The sequence below is a fragment of the Drosophila melanogaster genome, chromosome 2R (genome assembly GCF_000001215.4).
Source record: "Drosophila melanogaster chromosome 2R".
Taxonomy (NCBI): domain Eukaryota; kingdom Metazoa; phylum Arthropoda; class Insecta; order Diptera; family Drosophilidae; genus Drosophila; species Drosophila melanogaster.
The window spans coordinates 15,450,734-15,471,975 of NT_033778.4; the positions used below are offsets into that span (position 1 = coordinate 15,450,734).

Below are 21,242 nucleotides of genomic sequence, written 5' to 3' on the forward strand. Positions count from 1 at the left end.
CTGATGCTGATGCCGCCGCTGCTGTTGCAGCTCCTTTAATTTGAATTTTATGCACTGCATGCATAAATTTATGGCCGGTGGACCCGCCTTCAAATGGCGACGACAATGACAAAGGCAACATGACAGGCACATGTCCATTATGGCCAGACTTGCCCTGGTGGCTGCTTGGCGTCGCCACTCAGGCGTCGCATCCTGGCCATCCGGCTCCCGACATTTAAATGTGCTGGTTGTCGGTCGTCCGGCTGCCACAGACACCGAAAGTCAAAGGCCAACGAAAAGCGCACTTCTCTGCTCAAGAATGGCCGCTTATCTTGGTCATGGTGCGGCATTTAGTCGCAGTTAGTCTGGGGTTTGATGATAACGTTATTTTCAATTCAATTTCCGGTGCACGGTGCCGAGCAATTGCGTAAAAATTAATTACTCATTAAATATGAGCGCTTTGTGCTGTGTGAAAAAATTAATTTTTAATTGCAATCGCTGCGAGTGTATTAATTTGTAGCGGCGAATTCTTCGCAATCACTAAATGGCATTCCAGTGAATTTCATCCTTTGTTGTCAGACGCGTCAATACATTGATTTTGATATCGCGCTGCGCCATATGGCAGCCTTAATATCCTGCCTGTCAGCTAGTCGCCCAACCACCCACCCAACCAGACGCCCACCCACCCACTGCCGCCCACCTTTCATATGAGCGACCTCGCCCCAACTTCTGTCGGGCTGTCAAAGTGCTAAAAATAACATGGTGAAAAAAAGGGGTGGGGAAAAAACAAGCTGGAAAACCTGCCGAAATCAGAAACCGAAAATCGCTGGAAGCAAAACGAACTGCATCGAACGCGTTCTGCTGCATTATAAATACCGCAATTGCATTGAGTGCAATGATTTTTAACTTGTTTTGACGTTCTGACATCATAAAATCGCGCTTCACTTCTGTCTCTCGAAAATTCCGGGCGAGAAGCGAAAATGAATTCGAGATATGACGAGCACCCAGGATTTAATGGGATTGACTGACGTCAGAAAATTAAGAGGCAGAAGCAAAAATAGTCAAAGTTTTCGTGTAAATTAAATCTAGCCTGTGTTCAAATTTGAAATTTCATTATTACGCATTGGCTAGAACCTTAAATTATTCATCATGGTCATCGGCCACATATTGGTAATAATTTTAAATAATTAATTATTGAATGACCGCAGGTAATATAATAATTTTTAATAAATGCTTATTGTAATTCGGCATTGGTTTTATGAATAGCTTTCGCAACAAAAGCTTTCATTTAAAGGGAAGTGAATATTTCGCACGCGAAAAACGGACATAACCATGAATATTATATAGTCTGGTGTCATGATGAACAGTTTTCTGATTTTTCCACGCAAAACTACCTGTTAATAATCCCCCACTCACTTTGTGCGGTAAAAAAGCAAATTAAATGCATTGCAAAGTTCATCTAATTATGCAACGCTCATGACAGATGGCAACCAAACTGAACTGCCAGCCACGCACGATAACAACAAGGATGGCAAAGACCACTAGGCTTACTAAACTGTGACCTCATGTCACACGTGGTTTTAATTATTGTTACAGGATGTGTGAGTGCATGTGTGTGACTGTGTGTGTGCGTGTGTGCAATTGCGAGCATTTGAGCATTGGAGCCTGTATGCGTTTGTCCTGGGTATAATTACATTTTGTGGCATTCGGCAAAGTGTTGATTATTAATTAAAATGGCTTTATTCAACGCCTGGCAGCAGATACAAATGCGTTGCCCATCATAGTATCAGTTAAATATTTGGGCATTCCTTTGCCTAAATACTATGCCCGTAATCATGGCTTTATTACGACATAACGAGGGTCTGCCAAGGTACACTGAAACTAAATATAAAGCTACATGATATTTTTGTCTATATACTATTGAGATCTACAATATCTATTTTCTCTGTGCATGTAATATGTGTGCATGTGGACAGAACTGAAATCAAAATGTTGGCAAATAACTGCAGACAAAGTTGCAAACGGAATGCAACGAGTTGCGAGTATTAATGGCCTGTAATTAAATGGCAACGTGAGACGTTTAAGTGGAAATTGCATTTTGGCTAATGCACTTTCTCCCCCCCTGCTCTTTTCGTATTTTGCAGAAGGATCTATTCGTGAGCAAAGTTGAGCCGACGTCGCCGCGAAACGAACGCAAATTCTCCGCTGCCACAGCGCCATCGATGAAAACAAAGTGGCTGAAAGCATTTAAGAGCCTAAAGCCTGCTGGTTCTGGTTCAGCACAACAAGCAGATAGGTGAGTACGGCGCTTTTACCACCCCATCCCAGCCCACTCTACTCCATTCGACTCCAGCACCCCAGCCTTTTCTAACTACCCACCCACTACCCCCATTTTCTCGCTGTTACACAACTATCGGGCATAGAGCAAGGCCCATTAAGTCGAATACAAACCGCGCCAGAGAGTATCTAGTATCTGTGACGTTGGTGGGGGTACAAGAAGACCCTCCAGATACAAAATGAAATAGTGCGGCGAATTGCAGAATTGCAGTAGAGGGCGGATAAATCGGGAGCGGGCCCGCCCGCACATTAATATGACTAAAAGCTTGCGGAAAACGCGAAAAATTATTCAGGCATCCAGGGGTAGAGCAGCAGTAGCACCCACCCGACCATCCGCCCAGCCACCCAACTAACCAAAGAACCTCCATTCCCATTCGCAATAAAATACATATAGTATACGAAAAGAATTCCTAATATTTGCACAATCCGGATTATGCAATGCAATGCAGCAAATTGCACTCGCAATTTACAAGATAATTCCATTCAGGTGCATAAGCCGGGCACTTCACTCTAGTTTAAGCTAAGCTAAGTTATATCTGCCATAATAATGATCTCTCAACTTCTTCTCTATATAAATTTACGTATATACCATTTCCATTCGAACACTAAATGCATTCAATACAATGCTTTGCCCAACCAAAAAAACAAAAAACAAATGTTTCGATATACTTGTTTATTCGCGAACTATCAGCCAACCACCCCGACAAAATCAAATGTACCACGCCGTATCAACCGTATTGACTTTGAGGTAACCGAAATTCACCAAAGAACCACCACGAAAAACCGCATCCACCCAGCATCTAGCATCTAGCTATAGTCCCCATAGTAACCACATACCTTGTACAGACATCCATATATGCTAAATGCCTACGTATAATCGATCCAAAAACCCAAAGGTTGCTGTAATGTTGCACGCAAATGTAGAATTAGCTGAGAAAATAAAACCCGCTTGGATGCCGGCTAATTGGTTTCAAATAACGCATCAATTGCTGCACATGACACAGTATAATTTGACTATGTTTTGCTGTAAATCGATTTAAATTTCAATTTAACACACATATTCCGACAAACACATTTAATTTGTCTTCGGGCGTCGTAAATGCCACCTGCGCCCAGTGAAAGTGTCATCAATCACGTGATGGGGCGGCAATTAAAAGGCTGCATGTTGCAGGGGCACAATCGAAATCCATAGTTGCTAGTTTAACTGGTGCAAAGACAATGCAGGATCTGGATTTGGTCCAAGTCGAGTAACAAAAGTTTTTGCCCCATTCGATAACTACGGATAAATGTGTCGCTGTGTCCGTCTGCCTTCTCTGTTCCATATGTTCCGGCCAAGTTTCCGGCTGCGCCCAGTAAATTCCACTCGACGCCATTCGAGCCGAGCATTGAAAAATATGCGAAAAATTGCAAAACTATAAATTCTGCAGCCATTTCATTCCACCTACATGGACACGCAGACCATTGAATCTGCAACCTACCAACTGCGAACTGGGAACTGCAAGCTGCAAACTGAAACTGCAAACGTTGCAACATCCAGTGGCAACAATACTTAGTTCCGTGCCATGCAACTTGGCCTGCCAATATGATGATAAATCGGAAAATCTTCTCGGCTTAGTGAATGGGCAAAGGGGTGCTTAAGTGGGCTCTATCTCTTCAAACTTCATTTCGAAATGTTCGCCACTCACTGGGCGGGCATTCACTGGGTATAAATACCCAGCATAAGCAGCACTCGTACATATATTTATATATACATTTGCAAACGTGACAAGAAAATCGCAGTTAAAAGTTTGGCTATGTTATATTGCAAAAGTTTCGCCTGAAATTACTGAAAGCCCGAAACTAAGCCACAGCCGCCCCATTTTTGCCTGCCCACTGCAAAAAGCGAGCCAGTTACTCATTACGGCATGGTCCTGCTTTTATAGCTTTCCTTCGGTACTTAATTTTGTATTTGAGCGCATTTATTTGGCCGGCAAATGAATGTTTTAAGTTGCATACAAACCAACTAATGAATATGTTATGGAAATTATTATAATTAAACCATTACTCATGCTGCCCCTTTTATGACCAACGTACATATTTCCGTTTTGTTTTAGCATTTTGCTATAGCTGCACCCCAACTCAAACCACACCAACATCTCCAAATAAATATAGTATAATCAATTAAAATTAGCCCCAATTAAACTCCAACCATAGATACCCTTAAGTCTACCAATTAATCGTAATTACCCCAGTATAAACCTGTATATTACTGTATTATACATACCTGTAAATTGTACATGGCCGAGATAATCTAACCTCGGGTATTATTTGTTGGCTAAGTCTGTCAGTTAGTTAGATCAATATTTAGCTTAAGAATTTACGAATATATTAAATGTCATCGTGTCAGTGTTCATTTGTAGCTGCCAATTCGCACAGAGTTGCACTTTCCAACGCCACCAGCCCATACGCCTTCGAAATCTGACGTTTTTGTATACTTTACGCATTTGCAACAAACAACTTTATAAATATTGTGGCAATGTGCTCAGCACAATTTATTTGCCAGCCGTCTGTGTGTTCATCTGTGTGCATAAGCCACTTACAAACAATCAACGTCGAGTCCTAGGCCTCTGAGCCTGAATTCTGCCCAGTGCTCAGCAATTGCCCCATTGTGAGTCCTTCTGCTCCTGCCGGCCCTCCACTCCGCCATTCGGGGCTTCGGTTTTTCCCTGGTAAATAAAACAAAAGTGCCAGAGGGGCAAAGCGGGCCGAAGCGGCGGGAAGTCCTTGCAAATTGGCTGTATCTGTATATCTCTCTCCCTCTGGCGCTGTATAAATATGAAACGAATTTGCTGAAATGAATTCGATGTGTATGCACAGTATAAATAACACAATAATTTCCATAAGCACCATGGATTGAGAGATCGGGCCAAAGCACGTGATCATGAGATTGTAAAATACTCGGGGCAGTGATTAATCGACCAATTTCCTGTGAATCCAATTAGGTTGAGTACCGCACAAAGCTTGTGATTGTGTGCGTTTATTTTAAACACAATACTTTTTAATGTGTTTCTTGTTCAAACATTCTCACACATACGCACCATCGGTCTGATTAATGTGCATTGTCCTTTGTCCGCCGTCCGTTGTCCATTGTCCACACACCATTGTTCATTCGCCATTGTTTGCTGTTGTCACTGTGCACATAGCGTATAGATATACAGAAACATAAAATAGCATAAGAGCAGCCTTCAAATGCAATGTATGTTCATGCGATTTATGAACATATGTTTAGCCATTTGGCCGCTTTTGGCCAACTGTGCTTCGTGTTGGCTCCTGGGGAAAGTGCAACATTTGCGACTCCATTAACGGGTACACTCACTAACGCCCTTCGGTTGCATCTCCCTCACAGGCGCAATGGAGCCTCCAGCACAGCCTCCGAGCCGCTGCGTCCCAATCTGGATGGCAGCCACCATCTGCAGGAGTACACCTACAAGAAGATAACGGCCTGCGACGTCTGCTCCCAGATTCTGAGAGGTGGGTATGCGGAAAAGTAGTTAGGATATTTGGTTCACTGACTGGAAGGGACTGCTCCCGCTCCTTGTAAGCAAACATTCCTAACCCTATTCGCTTGCAGGGCACACACGCCAGGGATTACGCTGCCGCATCTGCAAGCTGAACGCCCATGGAGATTGCGCCCCCAATCTGCCGCGCTGCCAGCCAAAGCAGAAGCTGCTCCGGCGACAGAAGAGCACATCGGAGCTGGAGAATCGTGTTGATATCGAGGAAGAAAGTGAGTATCTGGCACGCACCAGCATCATAGCCATGGCCCCAGAAAACAAAAAATACACGAAACAGAAGTACAAGAGCACAGAAATACACTGAAGCTAGAAAACAAAAAGAAAACAGGCTAAACCCACATACCTTACATACTAACAAACCGCTTGAGGCCGGCTAACGACTTGCATGGGAAATGCGATGTGCTGGCAAGCGAAATTCCCCAACAATTTGTTCGACTGGCCCTGCCCGAACTGTGTATGCATCGTGGCATTAGCATGTCCTGCTCCAGGATTCCACCTTGAATATGAGAGTCCAAGCGAATGCGATTCGTTCTCCACTTTGCTCCACTCCACTTACCTTTATCCTTTTGGGCCAGACCGCATCAGCAACATTTTGTTTGTCGCTTGGCAAAAACACTTATTGATTCGAGCTGGCCAAAAGAGAATGCCGAGTGGGAGTGGCTGGTATATCAGTTGATTTCACAATGGATTTATGGCACTCGTGGGGCAGACAGATTGTGGCACTTGTGATTTGTGTCGCAATTCTCCAGACCTCAGCGAGCAAGAACTTTAGCAATTTCCCTGGCTCCTTCGGTTACCCACACCGGTTCGGCCAACACACCCTCTCACATGCACAGCAACATACCGAAACGCATTGTAAAATATCCTTTGAGCTTCATAGACGTCGACTGACGACGACGATGATGATGATGATGATGATTTCCTGCCCATTGAACTGTAAACAATTGTGTGGTGGAAACTAGAATCTGTTGCATACCTTGCGGGTGCGACGCTGCCATTCACGTAGTTTATCTATCAAGCACACAAATTCCAAATTTGCCGACTCTAGACGTTAATGTGATTAAATCAATATGAAATCCTCTTCCCTTCCCCCCAAAACAAAACAAAAACCACACCAAAACGAAACTATGCAAAACACAACTAGCCTCGCCACAGGAGTCGCTTGTTGCAGCTGCAGCAGATCAGGCGGATGATCCGAGTCCCAATCTGAATATGAATACGAATACGAATACGATTACCAATCCGAGCGCAAATCAGTTGAATGTGCCAAATGCGAAGTTCCGTCAAAAGACGCCCTTCATGCATCGCATTGCGCAGCTAGGTATCCAAATAAACAGTATTATTCGAATTAGTATGTGCCATATACGTACATCCAACATCAATATCAATATATTAATTAATACTCGTATAGTATGCGCCAGATACTCGATTGAAATGCGCTTGACCTTATGATTTTGTTCGTACTTTGTGTTTGACTGTTGCGCTTTTGACCCACCTAATTAGCGAGATATTCAGCGAATGACAACCAGCTCAAAGTATATTGAACACACACACCCACTCAGCACACACAGCTCACACCACACACCATACACATACTGATATGCTGAGACAACAAGGGACACAAGGTATCCGGCAAATCGCGGACAAAATATAAGAGCTGGGGGACCACTCAACGAAATCAGTTCAAGTAGTGGAGCATGTTATAGCCGCAATACTCAGTAATCAGTAATCAATATTCAGTAAATATCAAACAGTTCACTAGAAATTGCCTCACTTCTCATACCGCATACGTGTTGTTGGCTACTTGAGTTTGGATCGGTTTTGGGTGCCACATCCTAGACATCTGGCTCATCGAGGACATGCCCACCCAGCGGGCCTAGAGTAAAGTAACATCAAGCCTAGATGATCGTTATTATATGTATACATACCCACCTATCTCTCTCACACACTCTAAATGAATTCAAAAGAGTACCCGATCCCCACATCAATCTCATTATCGAATCGCCCTTGAAACCACTTGCAATTTGTACTAATGCACTTCAACAATGCATCAACAACATCAACATCATCCCAATCCGACAATTTGAAAACGATATCGAATCGAACCAATCCGAATAACTAAAAAAAATGGCCCTTCATCAACCGTACCAATTTGTCAATGTCAACTCTCCTACTTCGGCACAAAAAAAAAAAAAAAAAAAATTGCAAACCAAATCAATAAAGAAATAACCGAAATCGATCAAATTTACCGCGTGCTGAAACAAGCCGGCGAACTCAAATCCGGGCATCTTGCAGCAGGCGCCGACAAATCCGTCCAGGCCAAGCAAATGGATGGCAGCGTCGCTGGAGGATCGGCTCTTCCGGTTCCGGTTCTCTCGGAGCGCGAACTGGGCAGAGCTCCGCCGCCGGATATACCGATTGTCAGTGTCTCGGAGCTGGCCCTGCAGGAGCAGCAGCAGCAACAGCAGCAGCAGCAACAGCAACATCAGCAGCAGCAGCGCAGTTTGGCATCGGTGGCGCAGGCGGCGGCGGTACGGGCGGGACGTGGTGTACGTCCGCCGCCGGTGGCCATGCCCATTCTGGGCGTACAACTGCAGCAACAGGAGCTGCAGCAGCAGCGCGGCGGACTGCCGGTGCCCAGCCAAGATATATCTAGTAGCTCAGGTCCGACAAGTCGCCAAGTTGCCGACGAAGTAGTTTGTGTTATTCTCTACCTAAAATCTCTATCTCTCTATCTCTGCATTCTTTCCCTCATTTAACATTTTCGCAATTATTTTGAGAATCCTTGGTTGTAGTTTCGGTTTTGGTTTTGGTTTCGGTTTCGGTTACCCACCTCTCCTTTTTGTATGTCTCGAGTCCCGGATCCCGTCTCAGTGCCTCAGCTTAAATATCATCATCAAACTGCATACCAAAAGTACAAGAATGCCATCGTATTGTCCAAAAACCAAATGTCACCAGTCATATAGTATCGGGCTACCGTTCTCTCATTTTCTGCACCCGAATTGTAGAGCAGATAATAGTAGTTCATAACTATCCACATTAGTCACACACAATTGCATTCCCTTTGCGAGCATATTTAGATTTGGCAAAACAATTTCAATTTCACTCACATTGCGTTAACCAAATAATTGCTCATACGCCCCATTGCTTCGCTATGAAGTTGCTGGATTTTTTGGCCAGCTTTTAAACACAAACACGCCACACACAAAAACCTAATAGCTAATAACTCACATATATATCTATATATATGCATTTTGTATATAATTTAATCTAGAGTTGAAATTTGAATTTAAATTTGAATCGCTATTGACTGAAGCAGTTATCGAAATATAGTGTTTTGTAGCTTAGCCAACATCAATTATAGCTTACGCAAACACATGTAGCATCTACGTATCATATTTAGTTGAACGTAATTAATTTGTGTATGCCAAACACTTTGTTTTCCTTTAAACATCCTGATTTCCCTAGCCTTCTCTATGCAAATATACAAATACATGCTGATTCGAGCTCAGCCAGCACACAATCAACAAACCAGCAGTGTGTGAATGGAGGGGCAAGTGTGTTTGTCTACGCGAATGAGCTTCAATTAAAATACATGGTCTACTTGTTTCATTTCGTCTCGTCTCCTCGTCCTCGTCGCCATTCGTCTGGTGGCCCCCAAAGCAATCACATGGCAACATGACATTGCCTTTTTGTCGCCTACTTAGGGCCACAATTCAGACCGCTCCCCTTTGGCCGCAAAGTGCCCTAAATCTTGGCAAGTGCGCACATAATTAGCGCCACAGCTCTTGGCGCTGCACACTGGCAACTAGCAACTAGCAACCTGCATCCGGCAACCTGCAACCAGCCATCTGCAACATGGAATGGGCAACTTGCACCAAGGCAGGCTGTAGCTGCAACATTCCCTGCGGTCTGTAGTTGCATTATTCCAATTAGCAGTGTGCGAATACAGCAGCGTACTGATTGATTGCAGAATGCCTGTTGCGGTTGTTGTTGCTGTTGCACGAGTCCTTGTGCCATCTATCTTGACCTGACCCTGATTAGTTGTAAGTTAAGTTCCATTCGAATTCCAAATGTCAGATTCCAGATTGCGAACACAGAACTCACATATATGATAAACATACTGATTTACTACGCTTAAAATAAAAACACATATATATCTATATATTCTTTCGTGTTCATATCTTTTTTGCCAATTTTTCGTTCGCTTGCCAAACTCAAATTTACCAACCAATAACCCAACCAACCACATCAAACAAACACACCAAGAACCGCGATACGGCCAGTTCTTTGCCCCCGTATCGAACATGTCCAGCTCGGCGTACATCAGCAATGGCATCGGCATCAACTACTACACGGGCAACACCCAGCAGGTGGCGTATATGCAACAGGTACCTGCCACATCCTCCTCCATCTCGGCAGGAACCTCGCCGGCACATCAGCAACAGCAGCAACAACAGCCACAACAATGCGGAGGCAGCACCAGTGGCAGCAGCATCAACTACTCGACCACCGATCCAGGACTGCGGCGGCGTCTGTTCGCCGGAATTCGGCCATTGTCCGTGTTCGGACGACTGAGGCAGCAGCGATCCTCGCAGCACCGGTCGATCTCATTGCCAGAAAGTAATTACGACACACTGGAAAACATGCGAGGCAGTGGGGACAGCAACAATCACAACAGACCGCTCCACAATGACACTAGCAACAACCATGTCATGCCGATGCAGAAATCGTTCCATCTCCCAGCCAGCACTAGCAGCACCACAACAACAACAACAACAACAGCCACCACACCATTAACATCATATTTCGGGGATGCCTATAATAGCATCATAGACCCCATCATAGCCATGAGTTCTCGTTGGAACAGTACTGCATTTGATTCCCACTCGACATCGATGTTTAGATTGTGTTACCGTGTTCTGTGTATCTTTTTCAATTTATTTCCCGTGTAGTGGGTCACAGAAGTTGTATCCGTCTGTCTGTTCGTCGTTCATATGTATGTATGTGTACAAGTGCGTGTTTGTTGGCCACTGCCAAAGGATATAGAGACAAGATGGCATGGATGCATTTTAGTTATTCCAAGTGGCAAGCTCAGCTCCGCCCATTTAAACAATGGTCGGATTAAATGCCAATTAGTCTTAACCCAGTTTACACTTCAGGCAAATGGCTCATTTCCGTTGCAACAGCACCAAAAGCAATTGCAACGCCATCATTTGTATACATGGCCGAGTTCCTTTCGCGCTGAAAGCAGCTCCATCAGCCTTCAGCTCGGCTGGAGTCGAATGGAAACTTACTCCATGGTGATGGGATTTTTATCCTCGTACACTTTTAGAAAGGCAGTGCTCTGCGGGAGCATTAAAGTTCTTGGAATGTTTGGTTCTTTAACAAAACCACACTGCAACTCTTTTCGATGGCATCTTAAAGATATAAAAGCTACACTTCATTTATATATCTGCTGAAAAATACCTCAGACTTTTTTAAAGTGTAATGCCGCATATCATAAAAATAATGGGCGAATAAAAGGTATTAAGTTAAAGTTTCCAACATAAATTAAAAGTTCCTAACTTTTTTTTGTAGTAAGTTCCAAGCTGATTTGCTTTTAAATAGCCCGAAGTCAAATTTCCTTTTTACTTAAATCTCAGTTTTCAGTCCGAGTCTAGCGCTTGGCCATTAACTTATTGAAGAACAAACCATTTAAGCATTAGCGCTCTTTGTTACTCGATTTTTTTTTTGCACTGTATTCCCGTTTCCGGGACTTTGCACACTGCCACTGTTTATGCCGCAGCTCCAGTGCAGGACTACAGTTGCCGTGTAAATTACAAGCCATTGTCAACTTTTGTGCAAAAATTCAGCCGCACAACTTGGAAGTGGGGTTGGGTGGGCAGCTGGAAGCTGGAAGCCGCTGCATACAAATGTTGCAGACGGACCACAAACTTTTTCGCCGAGGCGCGAGTTCATTTGTGCTTAATGTTTGCTGCATTTTTAATGCCACTCGCACAGAGAAAGCGACGCAAGTTTAAAGTCGCGATGCCAACTTTTTTGTCTTAGGCCAGAGCTGACTTCTTGTCGAAGGGCGAATAGGGTGGATCGGAGGAATGGTGGAATGGGGCGGATGGCTGGGGGCCGAGGTTGGTCCCAAGCCGAACATAATTATGCTAAAAATTGTTATGACACACAATCTTTTTGCGCTCCTTATTTTACTTTCCGTTTTGGGTCTGCCTTTCGTTTGGCCTTCCCCGGATCCCCAACATCCCCATCCTGGATGCGCCCAGCCCCATCCTTGCATGCCTGCCATCTCGTAGTTGCCGGTCCCGACTTCCTTGTGGCACAAGTTCTAGCGGGGAACTCTGCACTTATTTTGCGAGGATTACGTTTCTGCTCTATTACTTGGGCCAGGGATGCTGGTTATGGTCCTACTTCGCTCCTCTGACGGTCTTCTTTTGGGCGTCCTCCGGCTTGTTTTGCTTTGCTTTATGCATGAACGCTGTCTTAATGTTTAATATTTTCTTTCGGGCTTCTTGTCTTCATTTAACTTAATTAGTTTTAATTCACATTTCTCGGCGATTCAGTCAGAGAGCGTTTGCCTTCGCCAGCGAGGCAGTTAATCGATCGAAAAGCTACTAACCTCATCAAGTAACGAATAATCAGGGCTCAAACTACAAGCGATATATATGGTATATACTTAATACAGCGTCAGCGAATCCGAAGTCCGAAACAACGCGACCCTTTGGCGAACCACTGATGCTCCTCAAGAGCACGGAATCCAATCCGGATGAGTCCAAGGGCAATCGACGAGTGCGCTGAGGTCACAGATGAATAAGGATAATGATGAGAAGGATGATGAGGATGAGAATGGTGGAACACTTAACAATCTAATTTAACACAGTTCTAGAGCGATTTATGGTTTAAGTTCTTGATTTCATTATACCCTAGACACCTAGCCCAATTGATGTTCTAATTGCAGCACAGTAATTATTATAAAATACTCCACACATAGTATAATTTACCCCATACCTATACCTATAACTATCTATCGTGTATCTTAGTTAATTTCGGTCCTGCGAATGTGCGTGAGCCAGAGAGCAATGTTAAATGTATATTACGATTAAAGTATTAAGTCTTTTCTGATTACACCACAATTATATTCTAAATGTTGTACGAATGTTGTATATACCGCACCAAGCCCACACGTCAACCACAAACGAATGACTATAATAACACGAATAAAAAGCAAAACGATATTTGGCTTTCCTTCACTCCGAGGATAAACACAATCACGCTCATCTGGCACAGGGCGATGGAAACGAGTTATCTATGATTTTCTATATTTATGTTTTGTGTAGTCAAAATCCAAATTGGCCAACACGATACGATATACACACTCACACAACCAGCAGTATTCTTACGTTGACTTTTAATTTTGTGGCAACTGAAACGGGATGACTAGAATTAATAATACACTGAAACATGCCAAAAACACTCGCTGTCTCTTCCTGAACGTGTCGAATGTTGCTCTGTTCCAAACTTACAATCTAAATACGAAACAAAAAATCTAAATTGCATTGATTACGCTACAAATGTTCTATCGATGTCCTTGCCAAAGGCCACTAAGTGTTCAACGTCTTTTCAGTTACATTTTTAAGTTATTTTCGGTTTTTGTTTAGATCTGTAGACGCTTAGTTTCCAATATGGTGTTACCAAATGCTTAACAAACGAAATTAAAATCAACAAATTTTTATTCCACATCTTATTGCCATTTTTTTTGCCAACTGTGTATCGTCCGACACACGACAACCAATATGACCATGTACCAAAACAAAAAATCAAAATCAAAAATCCAAATAAACAACTAAAACAACAACAGCACCGCACTCACCGCGCCGCCAAAAGTTGAACTTACGCATGAAATCCCTGAGCCTGGACTCACCAGAATCGTCGGAGCTGCACGGCCAGTTCAGGCGTAGAACCCAACTGCCGGGCACAGGCGCCTCCACATCAGCCGGCTCCGGTTACTACCACGGTGGGTCCGGAGGCCACCTGGAGCACAGCACTCCGCCGTCGAACAACAGCCGTCTGCACTGTAAGTAGCAACCCAGTAAACGATTCCGGTCCGGTTTGCCGGTCCCGGTTCGGCCGATCCCCGGTTCCTGGTTCCCGGTCCCCAAACCGATACCGATAACGAACCTGATTCCGGACACCGACGTACGCTGCACCACTTACCAATCCAACTAGTCCAGCACCACCACCACCACTTACCCATCCACAGCAGGCACCTCTGACGGGTCTCAGTTCCTATAAGTCTAATTTCCGAAACTAGTATGTATGTATGACACTCGCAACTATCTATCTTAACGCTTAACTATACTTACAACTATACTTACTTAACTAACTATGTAAATACGTTGCCGGAGTACGAGTCGAGTAAAGTAAACTATTTGCTAAGTAGTTCGATTTCGTTCACCTTTTATCTAGTAGTTAATTGCAGCTTTTAGATACATGCTAACCGTAGACTAAGTAACTTCATCTGCTGACACACATCTTCAATCTCCTAAGTCCCATACACTCCCATCGATCTACCTTATTAAACGTATATGTGTATAATTTATCTGTACAATATCTATATCTTCTTTTTCCATGGATATTCTTCTGATTTTTCGTTCATCCACTTGCATTCGATTAACCAAACCAAACCAAACCGTATCCATTGAGCCTGTCCTGGAGCAGGGACTAACGCATCCAAAACCATTACAGCACCATCGAGCCCCTCGCATCCGGGCCGCAAGCTACTGTACGCCACCCGTGGAATGCGTGGTGGCAGCGTCGATCTGCCGGACGAGATGGAGAAGTCGCAGTCCTCGGCCAGCACCTCGCCGTGCCTCTCACCCGTAAGACATCCCCAGGTAGACCCCACTCCACTCCTCCAACTACCACCCCTATTGTTCTTGAGTTAATTTCGTCTGATCCGCTCGTTTGAATGATTGCATGAACATTAGCCTAGCAATGGTATTAACCCAAACCCAACACACGCTTCACCTATTTCAAGAAAACCCATCGTCTGTTGCCCACGAATCTGTATGTCATCATCTACAACTTCAAGGCGCGACATGCCGATGAACTGGATCTAAAGGCTGGCTACAAGGTGAGCTAATCATACGGGGACGGACTATCTACTCCAAACACCCACTTTATAAATGAATGGGCGTATGAATAAATAAACAAGGCGCTTTGTTTAATCCGCTAAGCGGTGTACTTAGTTTGCACAATGGCTGCCACGGAAAATGGTTAACTAAATCAGAAATATATATGCGTACTAGTGTGTGTTTGTCCAGCGCTCTTTATTCAATATGAAAACGAATAGCGAACAATGCCAGCGAAAAACTTGTTTATTTGTCATACAATCGAGCATATGGAGGAAGCTCGTTTTCCACTGCGTAAACATGGTGAAACAAACAGTGAATAAGAAGAAATAATAATAGTTACCGACTTTTTGTGTACATTCCCTGATTGCGAGTGCCTGCCCGCCGCCGGCAAAGTGTTCAATATTTACAGATTAGCTTTTGTTTGGACGGCGTCCTTGTTCGCGAGCTGGTTTTTCATTCGAGCAGGATAGAGTCCAACTTTTCGCTTCACTCCCAGGCCGCTGGGAATTCACTACGCGGATCGATATGAGATTTTCCTAGCCGCACTTATACTTAATAACCGAACGCAAAAATATGATATTTCGCAAATATTGTATATTTATAGCTTACCTCTCGGTAATCTTAGCACAAACTTTTTAAGTACTATCTATTAATAGTATTCTAGTTGGCGAAAGGACACTTCTTCTTTCTGTATACAAGAATAATATCAAGTCCTCTCCGAACCGGCATATTAATGAATATGTCTTAGTGAACAAGAGTAATAAAATTACCTAATTAATTAGCTTCTAGAAGCCGGATTAAACTTTTGAAAACTCTCGCTTCTGAAAACTAGGTGACTGTCATTGACAATTCAGATCCGGACTGGTGGAAGGGAAAAGTGCTGGGACGAGTTGGATACTTCCCATCCAAGTACTGTGTGCGTCTGAATGCCAACGAGAAGCCACTGCAGGTGACCCACAATCTCCAGGTGTCGGACAGTGAACGCGGCGAGAATCTTACCCTTCTAAGGGACCAGATTGTCATACAGGTGAGACCCACAAGCCCAAACCATTCTCTCTTCCTCCCCTAACTTTGTTCACATGTCATCCATTTACCAAACAAGACCGGCGACGAGGTAAACGGCATGGTAATGATCCGAGCCGCCGAGCACGGGCAGGGCTACTGCCCCATCAAGTATCTGCAGGAGGTGTGACAGCCAGAAGAGGACGAGCCGCCCTCCGACGAGCGGGACAGACCGCATAAGTCGTCCATGCAGACGTCATCGTCGCGAACCGCGGACAAGACCAAGCGTAGGATTAGAATAGTAGTGTCCGAAAACCACAACGTAGCTGCTAGTAGTGTTGCACCTGCACCACCCACAACCGCCTTCAACACCACCACCCATCACCAAATACCGAGGGAATCCGATATCGAGACGAAGCGGCTAAACATCGACTACGGCGATGAGGGCAGCGCCGATTGGGATAAGGACCGCGAGGTGCTCATCCTGTCTGGGAGACGGAACAAGAATGATAAAAACTGGGAGAACTGGGAGCGCATCCGGGAGCAGAAGCTGGAGAAGATGAAGGGCATTTGTTTCGAGAGCTATCGCCAGTCCAAGCGGGACAAGTTACTTCAAGCTAAGCCACGACCCAAACAACTTGATTCCACCTGGTATACGGATAACATCTACTCGAACCGCTCCGATGACATGGACGAGGACTACGTGCCTGATTGCTTGAAATACGGACCTTTCCGCACACTGAGGGACATCCACGAGCTGGACGAGAAGAGTGGGGTTACGGAAGAACGTCGTGTTGAGGGTGAAGGATCCCCCGGCTATGGCCTGCATCGTTCCAAGAGCTGCAAGGAGTTTCAATACCCCAAGTCACAGAGTTGGTGCTTCGAGGGCAATGTTTTTGAAGCTGGCGGCGGTGTGGCCAGCGGGAGTGGTAGTTCAAGCGGTGCTCCCCCACCAACCACCTCCATCCTGAAGAATCGAGCAGGTGTTCCCAAGTCATACTCCTTCAGTGCCACCACTAAGACCATGCCGTTTGATATCATCGACTATGAGCTGCCTCCTGTCTCGAATACGCGACGGGAGAAGAAGGAGGCTCTAAGGCGGAACATGAATGCCCTCTGCAGCAGCAGCCTGGATCGATGTTGCGCCCGGGATCAGTGCACCAGCGCCCGCTGCCTGTTGGAGGACATCTATCCGGGATCGAGGATGCGACCAAGGACAACCGGGGCGGGCAGCAATCGAAATCTAAGTGCGGCGGATTGGCTATTCGAGGAGCGGGCTGGAAGGCAGAGAACGCCCGCCGCTCCAACGGTTATTTGTTGTTGCTCTGCGGCGGAGGATTGTTGTTGCCATCGCCAGCGGCAGCAGCAACCGCCACTTCCCGCTCGCCCAAGATCACGACCCCTATGTCCCGGTCATCATCCCGCCGCCGAGGAGGAGGAGCACATGCACTGCCGTTATGACACCGACCTGGAGCACTTCATACGCGCCGAGCGCGAGCGCCTCATGCTGCAGGATAAGTTCCTGGACGATGATGAGCGGTATTTAGCCGCTGCTCCGGCTCCGCGTAGTCCTGGCAGACGGTATCCGGCGGGAAACTATCACCGGCCTCCGCGCAGCAAGTCACTGTTGGAGATGCAGCCGCCAACAATTCTGTACGACGAGGACACCTGTTCGGACACCACAGAGATCGATTTGGAGGACTTCAACATTGACCTGGAAAAGTACTGGGAGCAGCTGGACAAGCCACCCAGTCCCATCAACATGGACATGCGGCGGAACATGCATAGCAGTCTCAAGGTGAAGAACGTGAATGTCCGGTGCTACAACAATGGCCAGCCCATCGATCTGCATGACCGTGAGCATGAGCGGCTGATGATCAAGAAATCGCTGCTCGAGGGGATGCCCTCGCCACCGCAGCTGGACTCCAGCGAGTCCTCGACCAATGCGGGCGGCTATCCTTTTTTTGACACCGCTCCCGCCGTTGCGCCTGCCCCCGCCTTCCACCACCATCCGGCCTACGGACAACCGCAGGGCTATGGCCACAAGGTGTATCCCACGGTGGACACGCTGCCCTCTTATCAGTACAACAACTTCTACCCCGAGCACAGCCATCCGACCGTGGGAAGTGTGCTGACTCAGCAGCCGACAGCTGGTATCCATCATCCATCCGCCGGCGGTCACTCGGCGCTCAGCCTGATCAACAACATATTTTCAATCTACAAGCCCAACAAGTACTCGCCGGAGAACTGCCAGATGAACTACGAGAGCAAGCCGGAACCGTGCAAGAAGATGAATGTGCCCAGTACCCACAGGCCCCTGGGAGCAGCCGCGCATCCGTATCCTGCCCACGACTACATGCACTCTTCGATGAAGAGACCGCTGCTGGTGAGCGCCGATCAGCCGCACTTTAAGATCATTCCGGAAAAGACTGGGCTAAAGATCTCGCCTCTGCTGAGCTACGAGGATTACGGCGGAGGTGGAGGTGGCGAGAAGGCGCACCACAGACTGACTAGCACGGCAAGGCCTCTGATGCTTCCGCACTGATGGTGCTGGACCTTTCCGTGGTATGGCAATGGCAATGGCAATGGCAACTATTGTTAGTTGGGCTCCCACCCATCCAACTATCCCCAAAAAAGACTCGCGAGCAGCGAACAGCAACCCAAACGCACAAGAAAACTGGGTCCAGCCAAGGAAGAATAACATACGTTAACAGATATCCATCGGAGGAGCATCGGGATCAGGAGGTGGCTAGCTAATCAGAATCCTACCCGACACCCTCCACCTTCCACTCCACCAACTCGCCGTCTTCGTCGTCGTCGTCGTCCATCCGCACAATTTGCTTTTGGTTTAGCAGGTGCTTTGGTCAGGTGTTCCATCGAAGCATCATTGACACTCCAGCAACGGTAAACCACTCGAACAACAACAGCAACTACAGCCATACCATTGGAAATCAACAGCACTTCAGACAACATCAACAGATCTACCAACAGCCACATGTCAGATGGAGGTCGCAGTGCAAGTACTTGTAAAGATTTGATCAACGGATCGATTAGGATAAGGATAAGCCCACACAGTCCTCACCCCAAACAATGGACACAGAGACACACACATATGTATACAATCAACGTGCTTTTAATTCGCTTAGAATCGCTATAGAAATCGCGTTGCAGTTCGATTAACCACTAATCAACAGATTCACTAATTTTCGAGCAACTTTTAAGCAATCAAGAGCGTATTCAATAGAAAAAAGAGTAGATATAAGACGGAAGAGTTAAGTATTAAGCTGTTCATATCGCGCGTTTCATATTTCAGTATGCGCATATTGTATACCCTAACTCTCTGTAGAAAACTAAACGGATTTTATTAGTACTGAAGATTTGGGAGAATACATACATACATACCTAGACTCGTGAGTGTCAGCGAGACTTATTTTGGCCTCAATATATTGCGATAATTTTGAGATGCAAATGAAAACTAAGGCGAACCGTTTTTATTGTCATCAAATTTTTTCTATTTTTTATACCAAATAACTTTGAATCAACTAAACGGGAGGAGTTATTGAAATTGCTATGCTCGATAAGGCTAGGAGCTTTTCCCATAAGTTGCGGCTACTAGGAGCGATTATACGAAAGCATGCCTATGCTATTTATATATATGATTAGGTGCGGTACGGATAGGTGTGCGTTGAGAACTCGATAGAAGCGCTTTTTATAAACTAACTAGATTTGTATCGAAATGTGAAACATTGAATATGATAAACATGAATTGTACTTTTATGATGTATGCGTATCCACTGGCCTTATTTATTGAGAAGTAACCAAACAATGAGCTGAACCCCAACACACACAAGTGAACACACACATACACGAGAACACAGCGAGCGACAAAGAGATCCCAGAAAAACAACTTGAGAATTACAATTGAATTTTCACTAAGATTCAGGCTTAGGGCTTTGCGTCACTTTTGTTAATTGTTTTTTGGCGTCCAATTTTACATGATAACTATTGTAGGACTCTAGACAAGCAAATCGAAACTATCGAGAGTAGATTAACTATCGAGTATTTTGTAGTGCGTAAGCTAACTAAAACATAAACCAAACCAAATGGAGATAACTTTTTAGCGCGAGACTCCTTGTGCAGGAAGATTTTGAATTTGAATTTATTTTTAACGACTTTTGAATACAAGACGAAACAATGAAGATGACATTTTATCAGAGATCGTTTTTTACCTATTTAACATTTCCTCGAACCACATACAAAACAACTATTTGCTAAGTGTACCCTATGGCCTATGAGTTAGTTATAAGAAAGTGTTTTCCAAGCCCCGCTTAGACCACAACACTAAATAAAAAAAAAAGAATTGAGAAGACGGGAGAACACGGGGAATTCTGCACAAAACCCAGTCTATGAAATATTCACACACTGCACCCAATTAAGTGTACGATATACATATGTATCGAGTATTTACGATCACGTCTAGGAACTAAGGATGAATTGTATTGTATTGTAAAATGAATGGAATCGACGAACACGAAAAACGCCCAAATCTTATGAGTATGTAAGCAAAGCCGAAAACTTGAATTCAAACAGGATAACCGCTCCCGGCGGTCATCTCAACTGCTGAAATTGGCACTTAAGTATTTAGGTATACACACCGCATATGTATGTACAACTTAGTAGAAATTTCGACTAAACTAAACTGAACTTGGAAACGTAGCGCGACATTTGTGTAAGTCAAAGGTCCCCGAGAGCCCGTCGATGGGTTCGCTTTTCGAGGGGCCAACTTCGCAAAACAGCTTCTGGTTTTTAGCGTAAGTTTTGTTTCACATATATACGATTAGGTGACCAGCATGACGATACACCTGGCGCACCTGCAGGTAGCTAGCGAATAACATACATACATGCATGTAAACAACAGTAACTAGAAAATGGAACAATATAATATCAGTGCAACGTAATATATCAGTTAAAATAACAGAGGCAAACAGAACTCCACTCATTTAGCACTACTACCTGCAATTTGAATGTGAAAAACAACACAATCCCCTCATCCCAGCCCCCGCTTCTCCGACGCGTCCCCATTAATTTACCTGAATTGCAAATAAAAAGATGTTCAATTCGATGTGAAAAAACAACAACTGTGTTCTGTGTGTTTTGGTATGGGTTGGTTTATTTATTCACTCCGCCCCGAAAGTAGGCAGCAAACTTTACAGCACAACCGAAGTGC

At 44.9% G+C, this 21,242-nt stretch overlaps 1 protein-coding gene across 18 annotated transcripts in view; it reads left to right on the forward strand.

Moving 5' to 3' along the window:
- Positions 1-21,151, forward strand: part of Stacl (Stac-like) — a 70,789-nt gene extending 49,638 nt beyond the window's left edge. For 5 of the 18 annotated variants that reach the window (NM_001103852.3, NM_001382113.1, NM_137192.2 and 2 more), the window contains 4 exons: positions 2,124-2,275; positions 5,702-5,826; positions 5,927-6,082; positions 12,565-13,113. In NM_001103852.3, the coding sequence (NP_001097322.1) occupies positions 2,124-2,275; positions 5,702-5,826; positions 5,927-6,082; positions 12,565-12,677 (546 nt within the window). In that variant the 3' untranslated portion in view covers positions 12,678-13,113. Of the gene's footprint in view, positions 1-2,123; positions 2,276-3,007; positions 3,065-5,701; positions 5,827-5,926; positions 6,083-7,014; positions 7,192-8,165; positions 8,535-10,139; positions 10,494-12,564; positions 13,114-13,737; positions 13,954-14,597; positions 14,774-14,916; positions 15,013-15,845; positions 16,041-16,115 lie in introns of those variants that run through there. The other 13 variants (NM_001274066.1, NM_001274067.1, NM_001274068.2 and 10 more) reach the window with 11 other exon arrangements.
- The last annotated feature ends 91 nt before the right edge of the window (positions 21,152-21,242 follow it).